Source organism: Brachycentrus maculatus, unplaced genomic scaffold (genome assembly GCF_059751285.1).
Source record: "Brachycentrus maculatus isolate JH-2025_06_01 unplaced genomic scaffold, ASM5975128v1 h1tg000075l, whole genome shotgun sequence".
Classification (NCBI taxonomy): domain Eukaryota; kingdom Metazoa; phylum Arthropoda; class Insecta; order Trichoptera; family Brachycentridae; genus Brachycentrus; species Brachycentrus maculatus.
Window position 1 is genome coordinate 783,103 of NW_028280829.1, and position 24,013 is coordinate 807,115.

A 24,013-nucleotide genomic window follows, 5' to 3' on the forward strand; every position below is an offset into this window, starting at 1 on the left:
ATTTTTAATGTATCAGATTTAATTTTTTTACAGTTTGTAATGTATATATTAATTGAAATAATTAAATAAATAAATAATTAATAAAAAATAAATAAATAAAGAGCTATTTTTTGTGAGGTCAAGGGATCCTGCATCCCTTATGTTATTGCGACCATATTTGGTCTATTGTGACCTCCCTCTGTATCACAGCTCACTCTCAAGACCTACATGAGTCATGTAACTCACGACCTGTCTTAGTGGTAGGAGCTTCACCTTCTCGGAGTCCAGTAGTGGTCCTTCAAGGATGTGACTTGGTTTGCGAGCGAGTGCGTCACAATTATAGAGAATGTGGATTGGTGTTTCGTTATCCTCCATACAAAATTTGCATACTAGGGAGTCATAAAGTCCAATTCTTGTCATGTGTTTCCTCAGTCTGCAGTGTCTTGTCAAGGTCCTGGTTAGGATCCTTATTTGTTTTTTGCTACGCTTTAGAGCTTCTGTGGTGAATTTCCGCGAGTTACCTATTCCATGTTTTTCTGTAATCTTAAAAATAGTATTAAAGGAAATTTTCCCTTTTTTATTTTTATAATTTGAAATCGTTAAATGTTTCAAAATATTAGTTTTCTACATTTCGACATAGATGGAGAAGAATATGGAAGTCTGGGCATTTACGGGGCTTACGACCGTCATAACCTGGTAAAAAATAACTCCTATTAGAAATAATCAAATTTGTTATAATGTATTTGGGGACATAAAAATCATTTTGTAAAATTTAGTAAAAAAATAAGGTTGCGAAATCAACAAATATTTGGCTTAGAAATAAAATTCAGAGTTTCAATGGGTTTTAGCGTTCGTCACTGCCATCAATAATAAATTGAATCTTGATGGTGTAGGCTTCTACGCTATAGAATTCACTGTAAGTACCGAATCCTTTGGACTGCCCCACATACATCGGACATTGTCACAATGCAGTGGTTAACTCGCTTTCCGAGCAGGCATGGGGTCTCGAACAATATAGGGCGGGGATGGCGAACCTATGGCATGCGAATGAAGAGAAAAAAATCAAAGTGATTTTAGATTTTTTAATGTTGAGACTTACAGACGATAGTTTTGCTTGTATTCTATAAAAGCTACCAGATATGAACCCGATATAAAAAAAAATCTGCCCTTGCATCTAGCATCCAACACCAAAAATTTCAATTATGATGAAGTTTTATGGTAGAGACTGACCGGAGCATTTCGTCGTAACGTAACGTCGTAACATCGCTCGCGGCGAGCATCAGCGAGCATCCGAGACTATGGATGGAGCGCTCGGCTTGCTGTACTGACTGCCTGAATGCTCGCATCGTGAAATAAGAAAAATCTGCGATGTTGAAGATGTTGTGCGATGGGGAAGGGAAAGAAGACGTTTCTGGAGAAATCGAGTTCGGATCGAGTGGTGAGGATAGCAGCGGACAGCAGCATAAGCGGAATCAGGCCCCCAGGAAGACCACCTAAACGATGGAGGGATAGCTGGTCTTCCACCTCCCAAGAGCGGACCGGAGAATGACAGGACATAGTCCGAAAAAAGAGAAAGAAGACAAAAAAACTAAAAATACATTTGTGTCGAACAAATAAGTTTTTAGTTTTTTTTCTAAATATCATCTCACTCTCACTATTTCTTACCATTGGTGGAAGAGCATTCCACGCCATCGGCCCGCAACAGCAAAGGCACGCACGCTAAATTAAGTGCTCTGGTTGCGAGCTGGTAAGATCACTTTGCCCATTGCAGTTGTTGTAGCCGATCGAAGCTATAGTCGCCTTTCTTCCAACTGCGTCACACCTCTACCTTCTCCGAACAACTTCTAAGTGTGTTATTTTCAAATTTTAAACTTTGATTTTTTTCAGTTCCTCCTATTCGCATCGAAGTGTTGGATGACCTGCATCAACCTGTGGAGACAAAAACAAGACCTTACAAAGAAGGAGAGCTTGTCCATCTTACTTGTCTACCGTTTGGAGGTAAGAAGTCTACCCTTAGAATGTGTGATAACTTCTATTTTGAACATACCAGTAATAGCACGTTTATTTTACCTTGTATATATCGTAGTCATACAGGAGACGGTGACCAAGTGCGTTTTTTACAAAAACGTGATCATTGACTATTTGATATCTTACTAGCTTAATATTACCCTGAAAAAATCCCAAATTTTAAACTTGGAAGTATAATATATTGACTTGTTAAAAATGACTAACTGCATTGGTGTTTATTTTTTTGACGAGCAAAAGTAACTTAAATGGCCCTCTTGAGCATTTTATTCTGAGAGTTTTGGTAGTTGGTCATTTTCTCCTGTTCGACTACGATATGTATATATGGAGTCAAAGTATGGTAGAGTCGAGCGGCTGAACTGTACGGCTTTACCTTTTTTTAAATTTTCTAAACAATATTTTTATTTGAATTATAATTAATAATTGCTTTGTTTGCTAAATTTAATAAAATTTAGTTATTAAATTTAGGAGAAAACTATTTATCTGATTAATTTATGAATAATTTTAAATAATATTTAAGACTATCCCTTGTTATTGCAAATTTAAAAAAATTACGACCCAGCCAAAAACACGAGAGACCGTGTCTGGATTCAATACTCCTATACACCGAATGCAAAATGATTTCGCGGACCATATCCATATCTGGAATATGTCACTTTTTAATTTTAAAACAATAATACAATTTTCACACAAAACAAAGGTTTGATAGTCCCAATAATAAACAATAAATATGGTAGTCGCACACTGCAACATATCGTTCCGAACATTTTTAATTTGTTGCTAACGGATGTTAGAGGTCAAAATAAAATATGGAACAAAGGCAAAATAAAGGAATGGGTAAATGATCAAGAGTTCATTTTATGAAAATTGTAAAATGTGTGTATTCTTAATTTTTCTCTCTTTTTTGTCTGTATATTAGGTTAACCCATCCGCATATCAGCTTTTTTTCAAAACATGTATATAAAGACACTAATTGAATGTATCCTCGCAAGTAAGAAAGTTGCCCCGCCCGGAGGGGAGGTGATATGGGTTGTCAAACAAGGGGGCGCTAATATTTTGCACCTGATAAAACGAGAACAAACATAGAAATAATCTTTAATGCAGAAGAAGGTACCGCTTATAAACATTTGATGTTAAGTGCGCGATCCAACAGCCGACCAATGACACCGCGCGCGTGGCTGCGGCGTCAACGGCGTTCAACCTCACTTATAAAAATAGACTATCTCATAAAATTATAACTTTTACTGTTTTACAAATAAATATGGTACATATTACTATTATGCACGTGTTTTGTCGTGTGTCTAGATCAGAAATGTGATAAATTAACATGAAAACATGAAAAAATAATTCATTAAAACATTACTCCTGGGATGTGAAGTTTTGATTTCTCGCTAATTTTAGTTGATATTTCAATCAAAAGGATAATTCTATCCTCACTGGGACATCTTTGGTCAAGTGTCATCAGTAAATTTGTATTAAAATTATAAGAAATAATGCATTACAAAAAGCTTTCTTTACCGATTTGCAGATATCACACGAAAGTATCTTTATAATATGAATTACCACGAATGGGGGTGGCTTAAACGGCGGCTGATTTGCAAATGTAAAAATATACCTACCGCCAACGGTTGGCGGCTGATAGGCCGATGGGTTGAATGGTCAAAAAATATTAAAAATGTATTCAAAAAGAACTCCACCGACAAGACACACAATTTGGATTGGTGGGTCCTTGCAAAATATTTTTTTTTGTTTTAAAATATTTTTAAAATTGTAAAAAGATAAAAAATAGGACTCCATCACGCACTGTCAGTTAAGCTAACTCTATTAAGCTTTTATTTGCTACAACTGAATTCAGTGCATATAAACATTATTCCCAGCATTTACTCTCCTTTCCATATAGTTATCAATCTTTCCATCCCTAGAAAAAATAATAAAACACAATAAAGGGGTATTTAAGTAAGCATTACACAAAATAATAATTCTCAATATATTCCGAAATGTTTTTGAATGGCGGCACGTTAAAAGATTAATTATAATTTAAAGTGTTTAATTTTTTACGAAGGCTCTTCAGAGAGTCTGATTCTCGACAACATTATTTCTCCGTAATGTGAGTTACTTAAAACTAATGAAGTTACTTAAAGCATACCACTTAATGACTTGTCGCTTTTGATTAAGCAATTTAAGTACCTTCCCCTTCAATGTTTCATTTCAATGCCTTCTATATCAAATGCAAGGGGCGCCCAAATCATCAACACCAATTTGGTCATTTTGTGTAAACCATTTAAACATTGGAACAAGGGTGAAATAAAGAAATGGGTGAATGACGACAAGTTAAAAAAAATGGCACCCAGTCACATATCGCTCACTCCTTTCAAGAACGTCATAAATCAAAAAACTTGATTTTTTAGGTGAACGTTTAAAAATATAATACAATTCATTAAAAATAAATATCAAGCCACTTATTGTACTTTTTTCTGTGCAACTGATCTTTTTCGGTGTAACCTGAATGTTTTTTCTCCATTTGAAAAATATTTTGTATTTTTCAAAAAAATAATTAAACAATTCCTTTTCTTCAAAATGCAAAAAACTGCACTTTCTGCCATATAGGGGGTAAATATTAAGCAACAGATCTTTTTAGGTAAAACCTGAAGGTTTTTTCTCCGTTTGAAAAATATTTAGTATATTTCAAAAAATTATTAAACAATACCCTTTCTCCAAAATGCAAAATCAACATCTTCTGCCCTGTAGTGGGTAAATATTGAGTTAAAAATATGCCTCTTTTGCTGGAAAACTTAAACCAGCTTAAAACTTAATACTTAAACCAGCCTATGACGGTCGTCAGCCTATGCTGGGATATAGTACATTTTCTGGGCATTCCGAAAACATGCACAACTGAAAATTGACGATTTTCGATTTATGACGTTCTTGAAAGGAGTGAGCGATATATAATCAAAGGGACAATCCAATCTTGATAAATAAACATTTAAAATTATTGCCGGGACGGGGAATATTGTGGATGAGTATCATCGTTGAACAACAAACTAGACAAAAGTATCGAAATCTTATCGATACACGATTTACACACAACGAAGGTTTGATAGCCCCAAGAATTAACAGTAAATATGGGAGTCGAACACTGCAATATATCGTTCCGAACATTTTTAATTTGTTGCCGACGGATGTTAGAGGTCAAAATAAAATATGGAACAAAGGCAAAATAAAGGAATGGGTGAATGATCGAGAGTTAATTTTATAAAAATTGTAAAATGTTTATATTCTTAATTCTCTTTTTGTGTGTGTATATTAGGTTAAAATCGTTAAAAACATTAAAAAAATGCATTAAAAAAGAACTCCACCGACAAGACACACAAGGTGGCTTGGTGAGTCTAACTAACTAACTAACCATCACGCCGCTTCCCCCCAGGGGTAGGAGGAGAGAATCGAACGCCACACCACCACTCTGTCTTTCCAAACATTCTCTCATGCATCTCCTCATACATACCCGACGATTATTACGTCTCCTGACCCGGCCGCTTTGAAGTATTTGACATACCTGATTGTGCCAAGTTTTCCTCGGTCTTCCTATGCTTCTTTTTCCAACTACATTCGCCTCACAAATTTGTTTAACCGTTCTTTCCTCACTCGTACGTTCCACATGTCCAAATCATCTCAACACACTTTTCTTAATTTTATCGACAAAGCTTATCTCACCATTTAATTTATTTATAATATGGATGTTCATATAATGATATAATATGGAATTACTTTACATACTGCAAAACGCCTGAAAACCTATATATGATATTAAATTTTTATGCAGCTTATACTTTGGCCGGTTATTTTTATTTTTAACATTTTGAGTGTGTCCAAATACTTGTTCACAAAACTGGGTTTCTTCATAAAGGAGTTATTTTACATATTTGACATCTTAACACAGATAAAGAGGAATATGGAAAGCTAAGTAATTACTGGGCTTACGACAGGTCGTTAGCTCTGTAAATACCCAGATTTCTAAATTCTTCTTCATCTATGTTGAGATATCAATATAAATAACTAAAAAAACCTGAATTCTAATAATAATTTATTGAATAATATATTGTTTCAAAATTCTTCACCATTGCTTTCCATTTTTCCTTTGTTTTCAAACTCCGTCCCTTGACTAACCCCTTTCCCTTACTTTCCCTTCTCCTTATTTACAGAACAATTTTATATTTTAGTTATTATACAGACCTGAATGATGGAAGTTTTACTTCTGAAAAATGTAGTCTATAATAAAACTCAAGTGATAAAAAACGAAGTGTTTTCTTAAATCATTATAAATAACTCATAAACGGAGAAATGCATATTTTTGAACAATGATTCAGACACACTCAAAAGGTTGTAAATAATATTACAATAGTTAAAAACCTTATTTATTTTTCACAAAAACGTCAATAATATTAGTATTTAACCACTCACCGAGATTTTTATATCTACCGGTTTCGAGACGTACCCGTCTCTTCGTCAGGACAATTACTACCACAGCATGCAAACAATACCATCCTTCACCATAGCACTATTCACACACTTAAAACTACACAAAATCTCTAACACATGCGATTTTTGGTCGACCTGAAGACCAACATGCACTAAAGTTTTCACCGCAGACATGCGTTACGAGCCGAGGTTAAACATGCAATGCATTGATTGTCCTGACGAAGAGACGGGTACGTCTCGAAACCGGTAGACATAAAAATATCGGTGAGTGGTTATATACTAATATTATCAACATTTTTGTAAAAAAATAAATAAGTAAAAATGACTAACCGCAAAGTAAATGCTTTAAATAATAATAGTATTGATAATATTAATTAAAAACCTTTCGCAATTGTCTCGCGGTCCATTCACAAGCCAAATAAATTACAAACAAGTCATGAACCTTTTAAAAATGCGATCACTTAGAGGATTGTGTGTCTTGACTTCCGAACGCCGACGCCCCAAGCGAATAATAAATTATTTATAAATACGAGTTCGCATATGCGCAGCCAATTTTAGCGATCGAGTGTAGTATGTACATATGTAAAATGCATCCGTTTAACATACGCGGCCGGAATACCATGAAGGTATTAAGGCATTGCAATGGTTCTTTTACCATGCATTATTTATGGGTTCGCCATACCATGAAATAAATTAATGGTGTTTTGATTTATCACCTGATAATTTGAATTTTCAAAATCTTGTCACGATATTTCGGAATTTATTTCTTTATTTTACATTTCAAATTTTGCTTAAATTATTTATTGAAAAAACAGATCTGTGTTCCTTTTTCTTTTAAACGTATAACTCACATAGTACATTTTTTTTCATTTTCATCTTTTTGATTTTTTGTTTTCTGTTAAAATCAAATATTTGTAGTTTATATTAGCAATTTTAATCTAATTTTATTTCTGATTTCTATTGTATTCTTGCCAGTGCCTTTTATTAAAACCTTAAATATGATGTATACTCACACACAGGCCATGCCTTTGTGGGATTTTTTTTTAGATTAATATTTTTTTGTATTTGTAATTATATTATATTGTGAAATGCAAAATACTTTAAGGTAGGTTAACAATAAATTTGGAATGTTTATATAAATATACATAAATGTATATATATATATATATATATATTTATATATATATATATATATATATATATATATATATATATATATATATATATTTATATATATATATATATATATATATATATATATATATATATATATATATATATATATATATATATATACATATATATGTATTTATATATTTATATATATATATATATATATACATATATATGTATTTATATATTTATATATATATATATATATATATATATATATATATATATATATATATATATATATATATATATATATATATATATATATATATATATATATATATATATATATATATACATATATATATATATATATATATATATATATATATATATATATATATATATATATATATATATATATATATATATATATATATATATATATATATATATATATATATATATATATATATATATATATATATATATATATATATATATATATATATATATTTCTCGTCTCTTTCACATTTATGCATCACTCATCGTATATTTACTCCGGTTCGATTCCTAGGGGGGGGGGGTTAAATAAATATACGAGATTAATTCGCTCTAATATTTATTCAATATTACCCAAAGCAGAGGGATCACCCTTCCATCATGTGTTAACTATCAAGATAATATTGCGTTTATATGATGCAGTACCCTGTGCACCATCGGGTTGAGATAAAGGTTTGAAGAAAAATATGAATACATATTTTTTTTAATTCTAACTTTTTTTAATACAATGCAACGTACAATTTGTTTTGTAAAAAGTCGAATTTGATTTACAACATTTTGAGTGTGTCTAAATAGTTGTGCACAAATCTGAATTATCTCCAATTATAACTGTGACCGTGACGGTCGTAAGCCCCGTAAATGCCCAGGCTTCCATATTCTTCTTCATCTTTTTTATGACGTTAAAAAATAATAATAATTTGTTAAACGTATCATTTGTAGAGGAAAACCTGTATGTGGAGTAGGTCCTGCAGAACGGATGTTCCTTGTTATTTTTATTTTAGGATACCCTATAATCTTAGTCACGCCTCTGTTTCAAAACCGGTTGCCTCCATAACTCTTTAAAATTATATTTTTCAATTTATCCTCAGGTGATGAAATATTAAATTAAACGTAATTAAACACTTTTTCAATGCCTGATAATGGAATATGGACCCCGCCTATACCACGCCTGTACTATTATTATATTTCAAGTTGATATACTGATTGGAAAATTAAAACTGCTACCTGAGTTGATTGAATGTAATGAAATCTACATCAATGAAATTGTAAATATTCCTTACAAAAAATTTTAACTTACAAATACTCGTGTGATGCAATTATATTTATTTATGTATGTATATATATATATATATATATATATATATATATATATATATATATATATATATATATATATATATATATATATATATATATATATATATATATATATATATATATATATATATATATATATATATATATATATATATATATATATATATATATATATATATATATATATATATATATATATATATATATATATATATATATATATATATATATATATATATATATATATATATATATATATATATATATATATATATATATATATATATAATAATAATAAAACCCTTATCCGCACCCCAATGGTGCATAAGGCACTGCGTCATATAAACGCAGTGTTATCTTGATCGTTTACACATGAAGGAAAGGTGATTAGCCCTCCGTTTCAGGTACCACCAGTCCAGGGTAATATTGAATAAATATGACAGTGAAAAATCACTTATATTTATTTTACCCCCCTTAGGAATCGAACCCGGGACCTCCAGAACGGTAGCCGAGCGTGCTGACCATTACACTACGGAGGCGGACAGATATATATCCAAATTTATTGATTACTTACCCATATGTTTAAGGAATCGAATACCATTTTATATATTTGTATATGTTTAAAAAATTAATGCAATATGGGTGTTTAATAATGGAAAAACTGGTGAACCGTTATATTAATTAGAGTATAAAGCAATCAAACCAAATACTCTGGGATGCTCAAAATTCCAACATTTTGAGTGTGTACAAATACTTGTTTACAAAATCTGGATTATCTCCAATTATAGGAGTTATTTTCATATTATTTTTTTTGACATCTCATCAAAGATGAAGAAGAATATGGAAGTCTGGGCATTTACGGGGCTGACGACCGTCATAGTCTGGTTTAACTGATCAATTTACACATGTGTAACATTTACCAATTCTACCCATCATTGGTAACCACCCTACTCAAATTCTTGGAAGTTCTAAATATATATATGAACCAATTTTTAAGCATTATTCTTTAATTACTAGAACTTCACTAGAGACATCTATTAGTGATATGAAAATAAGCTTTTAAAAATTTCCATTTTATTTCATATAAAAAAGATAGATGTTTTCTCAAGTTAAGAAAACAATCCATAAATACATGCCAATTTATATTTCAACGAGTATCACTTAAACAGAGCGTAATATTAAGATTTTACTTTGAAATTTATATAAAATTTAATATAAAACAAAATAAAATCTATTCCACATTTCAGTCATCCCTCCCTTAACCTTATGTTTCCTCCACCTTTCATTCTCTTCCTTATTATCATGTACTCACATAAATTCTTACGGGAGAAACAGGGTAGTAATGAGTTTTCTAAGCCTTATTATTTTTAAATAAGCCTCCCAGATTATGTCATTTTTTCTTTTAAGTTTCGTATACAATGTAATAAATAATATTTACGCTGAAAAGCGAAAAGATTTGATATTATTTTTCAACATATCGCAGTCGTACAGGAGAAAGTGACCAACTAACAAAAGGTAAAATGTTCAGTTGGGCCATTTAAGTCACTTTTGCTTGGCGAGAAAATAAACATCAATGCAGTTAGTCATTTTTACCAAGTCAATATATTATACTTCCATGTTTAAAATCCTTTGGGATTTTTCCAGGGCAATATTAAGCTAGTAAGATATCAAATAGTCAATGATCACATTTTTTTAAGAAATGCACTTGGTCACTTTCTCCTGTATGACTACGATATAAAACATACATGAAGAAGAATATGGAAGTCTGGGCATTGACGGGGCTTACGACCTTCACTTTACACACGTGTAACATTCACCAATTCTATCCATGATTGACAACCACGCTACTCAAATTCTTGGAAGTTCTATATATTATATATATTATCCAATTTTGAAACATTGAACAACAATTACTAGAATTTTCACTGGAGACATCTATTGGTGAGATGAAGTTGCTTTTTATTTAGCTGAAACTCTTACATTTGTATGTTAGGTCCGAATCCTGGATTATAAGCCCATAAGTACATGAGAAACGCCAGAAAATATCCGTTTCGTTTTATTATTCTAGCTTATAATTTGACCAAATAATTTGTTGACATAACATTTTGTGAATCAGTTTTTTTATTGGATTTTTTTTAAATATACATAATATACATAATAGTTGGTTAATATACAAAACAATTCTAGCATAACTTTTCTACCTCTCTAATAAAGTGGATACTTGTGTTTAGAGAGGGAGTTCGTTTCATTTTTTTTTATAAACGAAGTAAATTTAAATTTTTTGTCCGCCTCCGTAGTGTAATGGTCAGCACGCTCGGCTACCGTTCTGGAGGTCCCGGGTTCGATTCCCAAGGGGGGTAAAATAAATATAAGTGATTTTTTCACTGTAATATTTATTCAATATTACCATGGACTGGTACCTGAAGCGGAGGGCCGATCACCCTTCCTTCATGTGTAAACGATCAAGATAACACTGCGATTATATGTCACAGTGCCCTATGCACCATTGGGGTGCGGATAAGGGTTTTATTATTATTTATAAATTTAAATTAAAAATAAACGAAGTAATTTAAAAATAAAATAAAATATTAATTGTTATGGAGCCTAGGTAGGGGTGAGTTTTATATATTTTTTTCAAATTTATGTTTGATCATTTTTATAGATTTTAAGTGTTCCGGAAGTTTATTGAACACACTCAAAATGTTGTTAAAAGTTTTGCTGTCCCAATTACTTATTTATGTTAATTCTTCCTTTGATTCTGACATCCCTGATATTTTAATGTATAAACATAAAGCATGGAGTTGGCAAAAGAAGGATGAAAGTAGACTGAATGCAGTCGGATGCAATCTCTCAGTGCGGCAAAACCATGTATGATAGATGTTCCAATGGTGATATAAGGAAAGAATGCAAGCACTAGATGGTTATTCAAACCCTTATCCACACCCCAATGGTGCATAGGGCACTGCATCATATAAACGCAGTGTTATCTTGATCATTATCACATTTCCAAGGAGACAAGTCAAATAAATATTAATTTAGGGCCTTCTCGCACTGCGTAAAATACTGCCAAAGAAAATAATTAGGTAACTGCGTATTTCGTCGTATGTAAGACATAAGTAATAAATTATTTATTGACATCTCATCAAAGATGAAGAATGAAAAAACTGGTGTTCAAGGGCTAAATCACGCATTTATCTAAAAACCATCAATTCCTCAGTGTTCTAGACGACTTTTTAAGCTCAGCCGATGCTGAAAGCTTCCAAGGCATGTTTATCATGAACTAGAAATACTATTTTTTGACATTTCATCAAAGATGAAGAAGAATATGGAAGTGCGGGTATTTACAGGGCTGACGACCGTCATAGGCTGGTTTAAGTGATCACTTTACACACTGTAACATTCACCAATTCTACCCATTATTGACAACCACACTACTCGAATTCTTAGGAGTTCTATATATATGAACCAATTTTAAAACATTATTCTTGAATCACTAGAACTTCACTTGAGACATCTATTAATGAGATGAAAATAAGCTTTTTACTAAGCAGAAACTCTTTTATTATTTTTTAAGTATTTGGACTCACTCAAAATATTGTAAATATTAGAGATTTTTCACTCTATATTATATTAATTATTTCACTCTAATATTAATTCAATATTACCCTGGAGCGGAGAGATGATCAACTTTCCTTCATAAATTAAGAATCAACACTGAATTTATAAGATGCAGTGTCCTATGCACCATTGGGGTGCGGATAAGGGTTTCAATGAATGAAACTTAAATTAAAAATGTAAAATTTCAGGTAAAAGAAGTGCGTTGATTTAGTCTTATTGGAATAGCTACCCTTATATATAATTGTCTTCAGGCGACCCTGTAGGAAATTGAATGAAATAAAAACTCCCTGACAAAGCGGTATAAAAGATTAATTAAATTTTCCTTGTGATATGTCTTCACAAAGGCTGTATTGTGAATTTACTAATAAATAAGTTCTTTTGATTTTTTTAAATATAAATACCATGTCATTAGCAGAAATTAATTGAAAATTTAATAGTATCGGGTATTATTATTATTTTTCTTTATTCCAAAACGGGAGTTGAAATGGCGAAGGCGAAGATCGTTCGCCAAGACAGATTGCTGTGGCCTTCTATTCTCTCTGCCTACGCCTGGGGAGCAGCGACATAATGTTAAGTTAGATTACATTTACTGAACCTTATCCGTACCCAATGGTGCATAGGGCACTGTTTCAACAAATTGACGGGATTTTATTTGAACGTTTATTTTATGAAGTCAATGTGATCAGTATTGCGCTACAGATGCCAGTCCAGAGTAATATAGAATAAATGGTATTGTAAGAAAAACCCACTTTTTTTAAACACCTCTAGGAATCACAATGTGGTGATCATTATGCTTTTATATGACATTTTATAATATATGGATTTTCTTATACGTATCGGGTATGAATGAAAAAATGCATAAATGTGGAAGAGGAGGTTCATATTTTTATTATATATATATATATATATATATATATATATATATATATATATATATATATATATATATATATATATATATTATTCGTGTCACAAAACACATGTCATAATTGATTTTAAGAAATGGCTGTATTTACCAAGTTAAACTTATTTTATATTTTAATTTTCAAATCAAACACAGATTTTTTGAGTCTATTAAGTTGTATTTTATTAACAAAAACACGTAAAAAGAATTCGTTTGAAAACGCCATAACGAAGCAAAAAAATTGTCACAATTTTTAATTTTTGATGTGTTTTCGTTAATAACATACAACTTAATGGACTCAAAAAATGTGTGTTTGGTTTAAAATTAATACATAAATTAAAATGGAGTTCTACAAATTAAACGCCAAATCAATAAATAAGTAAAACTTAGATTAAAAATGGATAGGTATTATCGCAGTGCCTTCCGAATCAATTCAAGAAGTAAAAATTAAATAAATACTACAGTGTAAAACATCACACCCCCTGAGAATCGAACCCGGGACCTCCAGCACGGTAGCTAAACATGCTAACCCTGGACTGGTCCCTGAAGCGCAGGAGTGATCACCTCGCCTTCAAGTAAGTAAAGATCAAGGAAACACGATGCAGTGCCCTATGCACCATTGGGTGCGGATATGGGTTAGAAAAATATTAGTAAATAATCTCTCGATTTGCTTAGCAATATAGAGATCTGCTTACCAGATAGAGGTCTTGAACAAGCCGCTATCATTTCACTGTCGGTATTTTTTAAAAATGTGTTTATTTTATTTTAGCGAAATATTTCTTTTTGCTTGTTTATTCGCAATGAGAAAAGCGAAAGGGAAAGATTTTAAATATTATTTTCACACAGTACTTGTTAAATTCAAAGACGCAGCCACAAACAAGAACATTCCTCCAAATAAACCCAACAGAGATACGCAAAAGAATTTCTTTTAGGGAGAAAAATTATCTGCGCCTTCAAAATTCCTTAATAACGGGCATAAATCTTAATTCAAATTACAGTGTGTTTCTTTTTATTTTCAAAATGTAATCTTTTTCCCCTTTGACATATGTAAAATAATACATATCGCTCACTCCTTTCAACAACGTTATAAATATAAAAAACTCGATTTTTCAGGAGATCGTTTTTAAGGTTTAAAAATATAATAAAATGTATTTAAAAAAATATCTTGCCACTTATTGAACTTTTTACTGTACAACGGGTCTTTTTAGGTAAAACCTGAATGTTTTTACTCCATTTGAAAAATATTTAGTATATTTAAAAAAATAATTTAACAATACCTTTTCTTCAAAATGCAAAAACAACACTTTCTGCCATGTATAGGGTAAATATTACAAAAGTTAAAAATATGCCGATTTTGCTGGGATATAGTACATTCTCTGGGCATTCCGAAAACACGCCTTACTGAAAATTGACGATTTTTGATATATGACGTTGTTGAAAGGAGTGAGTAATATGTAAAATAATTCATATGGGTTATTCTATGTGAGGTGATCCAAATAAGAATGTTTTGGAACATCAAAAATGAAAAATAAATATTTTCAACATTTTGTGTGTGTCGAAATACTTAATGGATTATCTCTAATTATAGGAGTTATTTTTTATATTATTTTTTGACATCTCATCAAAGATGAAAAAGAATAAGGAAGATGTCTCTAGTGAAGTTGTATTGATTCAAGAACAATGTTTCAAAATTGGTTCATATATATAGAACTTTTAAGAATTTGAGTAGTGTGGTTGTCAATAATGGGTAGAATTGGTGAATGTTATACGTGTGTAAAGTGATCACTTACCCAGCTTATGACGGTCGTCGTAATTGATGCGGAATGCATCGAAACACGCGCGACAATAGCTTTTGAGAAACAGTGGTAAATTTTCCTTGTGATATGGCTTTACAAGGTTGTATTGTGAATTTTCTGATAAATATGTTATTTTCATTTTTAAATGTAAATACCATGTCATTCGCAGAAATTAATTGAAAATTTTATATTATCGGGCATTTTTATGATTTATCTTTTGAGAAATTGTATTATGTACTACGTTGAACTTGAAAAATTAAATATTCTTAACGATTATTAATATTTTTTCCGAAACGCAAAGAAACACCCTGTGCAGGGGAGGGGGTACATTTGCATGATTCGGAAAAGCTAACATTACCCGTGTATAGAAATAAATTTTTAAGAAAAAGTTTACTTGTATTTCAACAGAAAGCCGAGATCCTTAAAATTCTTTTGAAACACCTGATGCTATTTTTTTCTTTTGAAAATTTCGCTAACGATAATCCGACTCCTTCCTTGCCCGCTTTTTATTTTACTACCACAACTTTTTTAATTTATTTTTATTTTATTTATTTAATATAATTATTTTATAAAATACAACCTGATTACTAATACATTTACACATATCGCTCACTTCTTTCAACAACGTCATAAATAAAAAAAAAACTTGAATTTTCAGTAGATCATTTTTAAAGTTTAAAAATAAAATAAAATGTATTAAAAATAAATATCAAGCCACTTATTGAACTTTTTACTGTTTTTCATGCAATGAATAATAAAAATAACTTTTAGGATTTTTACGGAGTGTGTGGAAGTTTTTTGGTGAGAGAATTTTAATGTTTTTAATATTTTTGAATTAATATAAACCTTGATGATGACAAGATTCTTGTTTAAACTGGTAGGTTAAATTTTATTAATAAAAAAATGGTTATAACAAAGTAATTTCATTTTATAAAGTTTATAAAATGTGCCACAAAGTATCTGCGGAAAACATTCAAGAAACAAATATATATCTCTTTAAAAAATATATATAATATTGATTTTTAATGACTTTGTTGTTGTTTTAGGGGATCCCCCATCTTCTGTATCCTGGTGGCGAGGGGGTGCTCTTCTCTCCACCACCAGTCACCTGGAAGTTCCAGCAGAACGTTCCAGACTAGGGGAAGAGTTGACCTGCCAAGCGTCCAACAACAACATGACTCTCCCCTTAAGCGTCTCCATACAGATAGACCTCCTTCGTAAGTTATTTATTTATTTATTTACAAGCTGTGGCCAAAACTAACCTTTCCGGGAGTATGGACGTAAATGAACGTCGCACAGTGGGGTATATTAGCGACCTGGGCGGCCAATATTATTTTTCGTTCTAAATCGATTCCAAATATGCCTTTTGACTAATTTATTGTATTTTATGGAGTTAAAAAGAATAATCAGTAAAAAAAAATTAAATGAAAATCGTACAAAAAATAATTTAAAAAAATATTAGTGTGAGAAAGATGGCCATGGTTCCTCGTCCGGACACAGTCCTTCTTCTCATCTGACGATTCTTCATTGCTATTTCTATTGAGTTCAGCTGGGAACAACATGGCTATGGTCTCTGTTAAAAAAGGTTTGCTTTTTTTACGAGGTACCAATCTTATTCCTGTTATGACGCCTCTCGCGAAAATTTTCGAGCAAAATTTTGCCTGTATACGCGAAAATGTTTGTTCCGTGTATCAGCAGCTTCTTCTGATACTTAGCCAATTGGAAGCAACACTTTTTCTATAACTTCCGATCCGTGCATTAAAATTTTGTGCATCGTAAGAGTCATTGGATTCTAAGGATATAGTTTGATGTAAAGATCTGCCATACTCTTCGCATACACAGAAAACTTTTAAGTATCAATTTTATGTCCGCTTGATAATGTTTCTAATATATCTTTCAGACGATATATCAAATTCGCATCAATTGAAGTAATTTTTTATTATATATATATATATATATATATATATATATATATATATATATATATATATATATATATATATATATATATATATATATATATATATATATATATATATATATATATATATATATATATATATATATATATATATATATATATATATATATATATATATATATATATATATATATATATATATATATATATATATATATATATATATATATATATATATATATATATATATATATATATATATATATATATATATATATATATATATATATATATATATATATATATATATATATATATATATATATATATATATATATATATATATATATATATATATATATATATATATATATATATATATATATATATATATATATATATATATATATATATATATATATATATATATATATATATATATATATATATATATATATATATATATATATATATATATATATATATATATATATATATATATATATATATATATATATATATATATATATATATATATATATATATATATATATATATATATATATATATATATATATATATATATATATATATATATATATATATATATATATATATATATATATATATATATATATATATATAGTTACTCGTAAAAGGAAGGAACTTCTCAAATCTAATCAAAAACCAAAGAAATCAAAGATTATTTTATAGAAGTATACAAGTTTCAAAAATCAATTCAATATTGACATTCAACAATGAGCAGAATGGTGAACGCTACACAACTAAATAAAGTGATCATTTAAACCTGCCAAATGCCCGGTCGTAAGCCCTTGGAATGGTCTGACATCCATTTTCTTACATAAAAAAAAAAGTTTCATCTGAAGACACCTCTAAAATTCAATATAACAATACACATATCGTAGTCGTACAGGAGAAAGTGACCAACTACCAAAACGTAAAATGTTCAGGAGTGGCATTTAAGTCATTTTTGCTTGGCATGAAAATAAACATCAATTCAGTTAGTCATTTTTAACAAATCTATATATAATTTACTTTCAAGTTTAAATCCTTCGGAATTTTTTTCAGGGCAATATTAAGCTAGTAAGATATCAAATAGTCAACGATTACGTTTTTGTTAAAAATGCACTTGGTCACTTTCTCCTGTATGACTACGATATATTCGATATGTCTAAGTTGCCAAATTGGTCTGAGCGGCTTTTTCTAAGCCAAACGAATAATTGCTTTGAATCCCTTTTCCTTCAACATTAAGGTAACCTTTTCCACCATCGTATATACAACATAATCGAATTGGAAATGAAATTATTTTTTTACAATACCATATGCGAAGGGTTCAGAAACCAATCATTGTAAGTCACTTTTATTCCTAAATCCAGTCACCAAAACGTATAACTTTGGTGACTGGATTTAGGATTTACTTATACTTTATGTGATATTTAATAGAAATTATTTTATAAAAAAACTAAAATTTTCATAAAATTGTACCTCAAAGGTATGTTAATAGTATAAATTAGTGTTAGTAGCAGTGGTACGTATGTTTTTTCCACTTTTTTTTTACAAGTGACCGAATTTTGTCCCCAGTAATTCATTCTATAGTCTGTCCACTTAGACATTGTAGGAATAAATGAAGAATGATGAGCTATGTGGAGAAATGAAAAGTGTTCTCTACCATATATTTGGGAAGGATAATATGATGGACAATTAGGATTTCAAGGAAAGATAGTTATCTTTTAGACGTTTCTTGATAGCCATCAGAGATGTTTCATTATCACAAAAAACTTATTCATCCCATAGCCGCTTGAACAGTGCAGGAATTAATGAAGAATGATGTGCTTTGTGGAGAAATGAAAAGTGTTCTCTCCTGATAATGTACAGAGAGGTACATGAAGTTCTCTACAAGGTATTTGGTAAGGATAATATGTTGGTAAAGATAATACGACTTGTCTGAAAAGAAAGACATGTGAATCCTGCACACTGCCTGTGTGATATGCCACATATGCATTAGAGACCATACCCCTGACAAAAAGAAAAGCAGAAAACCTCAAATGTACACAGTGACCCATAGAAAGGTCCAAGCTTGGTTTAAGCCTGAGAGATAAAATAAAAAAAACTGAAGAAATTCGGAAACAGAACCAGAATAGCGGATATCATATATCGCGTAATAAGACTCAAGTAGCAATGGGCAGGACATGTTGCAAGACAAGACCCCACAAGATGGACCCCTAAATATTTAAGATGAAGATTTTGGGAGAGGAAAAGTGTCGCTGGAAGACCTCAAAAAAGATGGTCCGTTGTGAGGGGTAAAAACTTGCTGTAAGCAGCAATAAATTGGAAAAAATTTAAGGATACGGAAAAAGACTATTTTCAGCACTGGAGGACAATAAGATTAATCTGACGAAGAAGAGATGTGATGGATAATTAACATTTCTAGGATAGATAGTTATGTTTAAGGCGTTTCTTGATAGTCATCAGAGATACATTTTTCACAAGAAGAGATAATTCATTCCACAGTCTGGCCGCTTGGACAGTGCAAGAATTACTGAAGAATGATGTGCTATGGCTACGAATGGAAAGAGTCGTTTTTTTATTTATTTATTCTGTCTTTAATAGACTTATACTGATTGACCCTAAAATTCTACATTCATGTATCTTACATTATATTTCTTTCACCGCCATTGGCAATATTTTTCCCGTATTTTTCAAAGAGACAGACTTCAGAGGTTGAAAAAGCAATTACATTAAAAGAAGTGATCATATTTGTATGTTTGTTTTTAAAGCGAATCGTATTTTTTTGTGAAAATAATTATAACTGGGTAAATAACAACTGTCCGCCGTCGTAGTGGAGTAGTTTACACATACGGAGCATACTGGAGGTCCCGGGTTCGATTTTGAAATAAATACAAACTTACATTTATCAAGTATCAATCTGGACTTCTTTTTAACTATTTGATTTTCAGGTTTTTTCCACAAAAATGGATATTTGATATCTCAACATAGATGAAGAAGAATATGGAAGTCTGGGTATTTACAGGGCATATGATTTGTCATAGGCTGGTCAAGTGATCACTTTACACAAATGCAAAATTCACCAATTCTACCCATAATTGACTATTAATATCTTGACTACTATCTTAGCCTCTTCCAAATTCATGCATCTACTCTTATATACCCGCCTATTATTCCGACTTCTGACATGGATCACTTTCAAATATTTGAAATACTTGATTATGCCAAGTTTTCCTTGACCTTCCTCTGCTTCTATTAACTTCATTCGCCTCGTAAATTTATTTTACTGTTCTTTCTACACTCATTCGATTCACATGCCCAAACTATTTCAACACACGTTTCTCAATTTTATCAATAATCCTTATCTCAGCCTTGCATTCTTTCCTCATATCACCATTGATACATCTATCATACATTGGTTTACCGCACTATGATATTTTATTTCGACTGCATTTAGTCTACTTTCAATCTTCTTTTGCCAACTCCATGCATGTATAACATGCGAGTATAGTATGGGGTATGGGTTTAATGGCATATAATTTGATTTTAGATAGCACCTGTCCATTTTAGATACATTTTTTTTCCTCTTTTCCTTCTGTGTACTTTTTTTCTTTCTTTTGCCAACTCCACGCTTCACTATCATACATTATGGTTCGAATACATTATGTATCATAGGTGTACTGGCAAAAAACGTTAACTCTGAAAATAAATAATAATAATGATGCAATATTAAAAAATTTTAACGTTCTATAAACTGGCAAAATATACTAATTAGTTTGAAATGTTATATTTGTGGTTTTACAAGTAAATTCATTAATTTATTTTTAATTCAAAATAAAAGCTTCAATTATTTTAATATAACTTTGTTTTAAAATTAATAAATAATAATAAAACCCTTATCCGCACCCCAATGGTGCAAAGGGCACTGTGTCATATAAACGCAGTGTTATCTTGATCGTTTACACGTGAAGGAAGGGTGATCAGCCCTCAGCTTCAGGTACCAGTCCATGGTAATATTGAATAAATATTACAGTGAAAAAATCACTTATATTTTATTTTCCCCCCTTGGGAATTGAATCCGGGACCTCCAGAACGGTAGCCGAGCGTGCTGACCATTACACTACGGAGGCGGACATTAACACAAAATTACTAAAAATATTTTATTATTGATAGTATTAATCAGTCTTGAAAAAGAAGCGGTTAGCTTCGAAACCGGTAGGACATTTTTTTAAAATTTATTTTATAGATACATACATTTTTTTTTAAATATATGTATTACGGCTTTTTAGGTATGGCCTGTGTCGAGCCGAAATACTTATATGTTAATACATTTTTTTAAAATTTTCTATTTAATTTTTTATTGTAATTTTAGATTATATACATTACATACAATAGATACAATTTACATAATAAAGGTTTTACAATAAAATAAATACACCTGGACTTCAATTAATTCACTTTCTACCTCGTCCCTTCCAACGAGAAGCAACCATCGACGGACACTGTTCTTAAAGACATGATCACTATTGGAATTTTTAATGGTTTCGGGCAGCATATTAAATATCTTTAACATTATAATTAAGTGATAATTAAATATTTATAGTGATTTTAAAACAAAATTAAATTTTAATTATAAAATGAAAAATCACAAATTTATTGCTTCGAAAATAAATTTTAAAAGCTTTGAATAACATGGATCATTCAAACAGAGATTTTAGAGTTAATGTTTTATGCCAGTATACCCACGATATTGTAATTTTCTTCGTTTTCGATACTGATGGGGGACCCTTATTAAGACGTTATTTTAACTTTTTTTTAAATTTAAATAAAAATTTCAAGTCAAGTACATACTTACATTATACCGTAATCGTCCACCACATATTATTATAATTTATCAGAAGCGCCTTTCTGACGTGCGTTACATTTGATTGGACACTGGGTATTCAAAGATGAAACACTGTTAAGGTCCTTGTGCACTGGTGTTCCGGGAGTCGTATGACGTAACAGTGTTTCACTAGTCTGCATCACAATCTGCAATCGTTAAAAACACAATGATCAGTAAAGAAAATAAAGTGAATGCTGGGAACAGAGTGAATGGTACACTGAAATTAGTTACAGCAATTTTATTTTTATTATTGATTTATTTCATAGATATATATACAATTTTCTAAATATATGTATTACGGCTCTTTAGGCATGGCCTGTGTTGAGCCGAATAACATGTAATGTAATTTTTTATTTATTATTTCTTGTTTTTTTTTTAATTTTTATATTTTTAAATTATTTACAACATTTAAAATGTGTCCAAAAAACTTATAAATATTCGGGATTTGGATCTCACGTACTGTCTTAAGAGTTTCTGCTCAATAAAAAAGTTTCTTTTCATCTCACTAATAGATGTCTCTAGTGAAGTTCTAATGATTCAAGAACAAGGTTTCTAAATTGGTTCATATATATAGAACTTCCAAGAATTTGAGTAGTATGGTTGTCAATAATAGGTATAATGGGTGAATTTTTCACGTGTGTAAAGTGATCACTTATACCAGCTTATGTCAGTCGCCAGCCCCGTAAATGCCCAGACTTCCATATTATTATTCATCTTTCATGAGATGTCAAAAAATAATTTATTACTTGTGTCTTACATACGACAAAATACGCAGCTACCTAATTATTTTCTTTAGCATTATTTTACGCAGTGTGAGAAGGCCCTAAGCTTTCGGTCGTCAATCTAGATGGCGGCTCGTTACCCCAAGATGGCTGACACATCTCCCGCCTCTTCCACTTAACATCGCGAAATTAGCGCTCGTAAAGCGCCAATTTATTCCGTCGGTTGTTCGTTTTGCGCTTTCTCCACAGCCGGAAAGTACGTGACGCATATTAAATGAAGAGCGCTCCTGACGATGCTGCTTAGTTCATGGTTACTGGGGATTCTGGGGGGGTTTTGCAAGTCGCTCTATGAATCTTATGCAAGGTCGTCCCGAGAGTCTTTTGTAAGTTCACTCTAGGAATCTTTTAGCAATGTCACTCTAACAGTCTTTTGCAATGTCACTCTAAGAGTCTTTTGCTATGTCACTCTGGGAGCCTTTTGTAAGGTCACTCTAGGAGTCTTTAGCAAGGTCGCTCTAGAACTCTTTAACAAAGTTGCTCTAGAAGTCATTAACAAGGTCTATCAAGGTCATCACTCTAGGAGTTTTTTGCGAAGTCACTCTGGGAACCTTTTGCTAAGTGGCTGTAGGCATCTTTAGCAAGACGCTCTAAGAGTATTTTGCAAGGTCACTCTGGAAGCCTTTTGTAAGGTCACTCTAGGAGCCTTTTGTAAGGTCACTCTAGGAGTCTTTAGCAAGGTTGCTCTTGAAGTCTTTAACAAAGTCGCTCTAGAAGTCATTATAAAGGTCTATCAAGGTCATCACTCTAGGAGTTTTTTGCGAAGTCACTCTGGGAACCTTTTCAAAGTCGCTGTAGGAATCTTTAGCAAGACGCTCTAAGAGTATTTTGCAAGGTCACTCTGGAAGCCTTTTGTAAGGTCACTCTAGGAGCCTTTTGTAAGGTCACTCTAGGAGTCTTTAGCAAGGTAATTCTAAGAGTCTTTAGCGATGTCGCTCTAGAAGTCATTAACAAGGTCTATCAAGGTCATCTCTCTTTTGCGAAGTCACTCTGTGAGCCTGTTGCAAGGTCGCTCAAGGAATCTTTAGCCAGACGCTCTAACAGTCTTTTGCAATGTCACTCTAAGAGTCTTTTGCTATGTCACTCTGGGAGCCTTTAGCAAGGTCGCTC

General features: G+C 31.1%; 1 protein-coding gene across 2 annotated transcripts in view; it reads left to right on the forward strand.

The window, feature by feature from the left end:
- The window catches only part of LOC148311115 (neural cell adhesion molecule 2-like), a 480,558-nt gene that overhangs the window by 413,464 nt on the left and 43,081 nt on the right, over window positions 1–24,013 (forward strand). For both annotated transcript variants that reach the window (XM_088257228.1, XM_088257229.1), the window contains 2 exons: window positions 1,867–1,977; window positions 16,338–16,508. In XM_088257228.1, coding sequence (XP_088113354.1) covers window positions 1,867–1,977; window positions 16,338–16,508 — 282 coding nt within the window. The remainder of the gene's footprint in view (window positions 1–1,866; window positions 1,978–16,337; window positions 16,509–24,013) is intronic.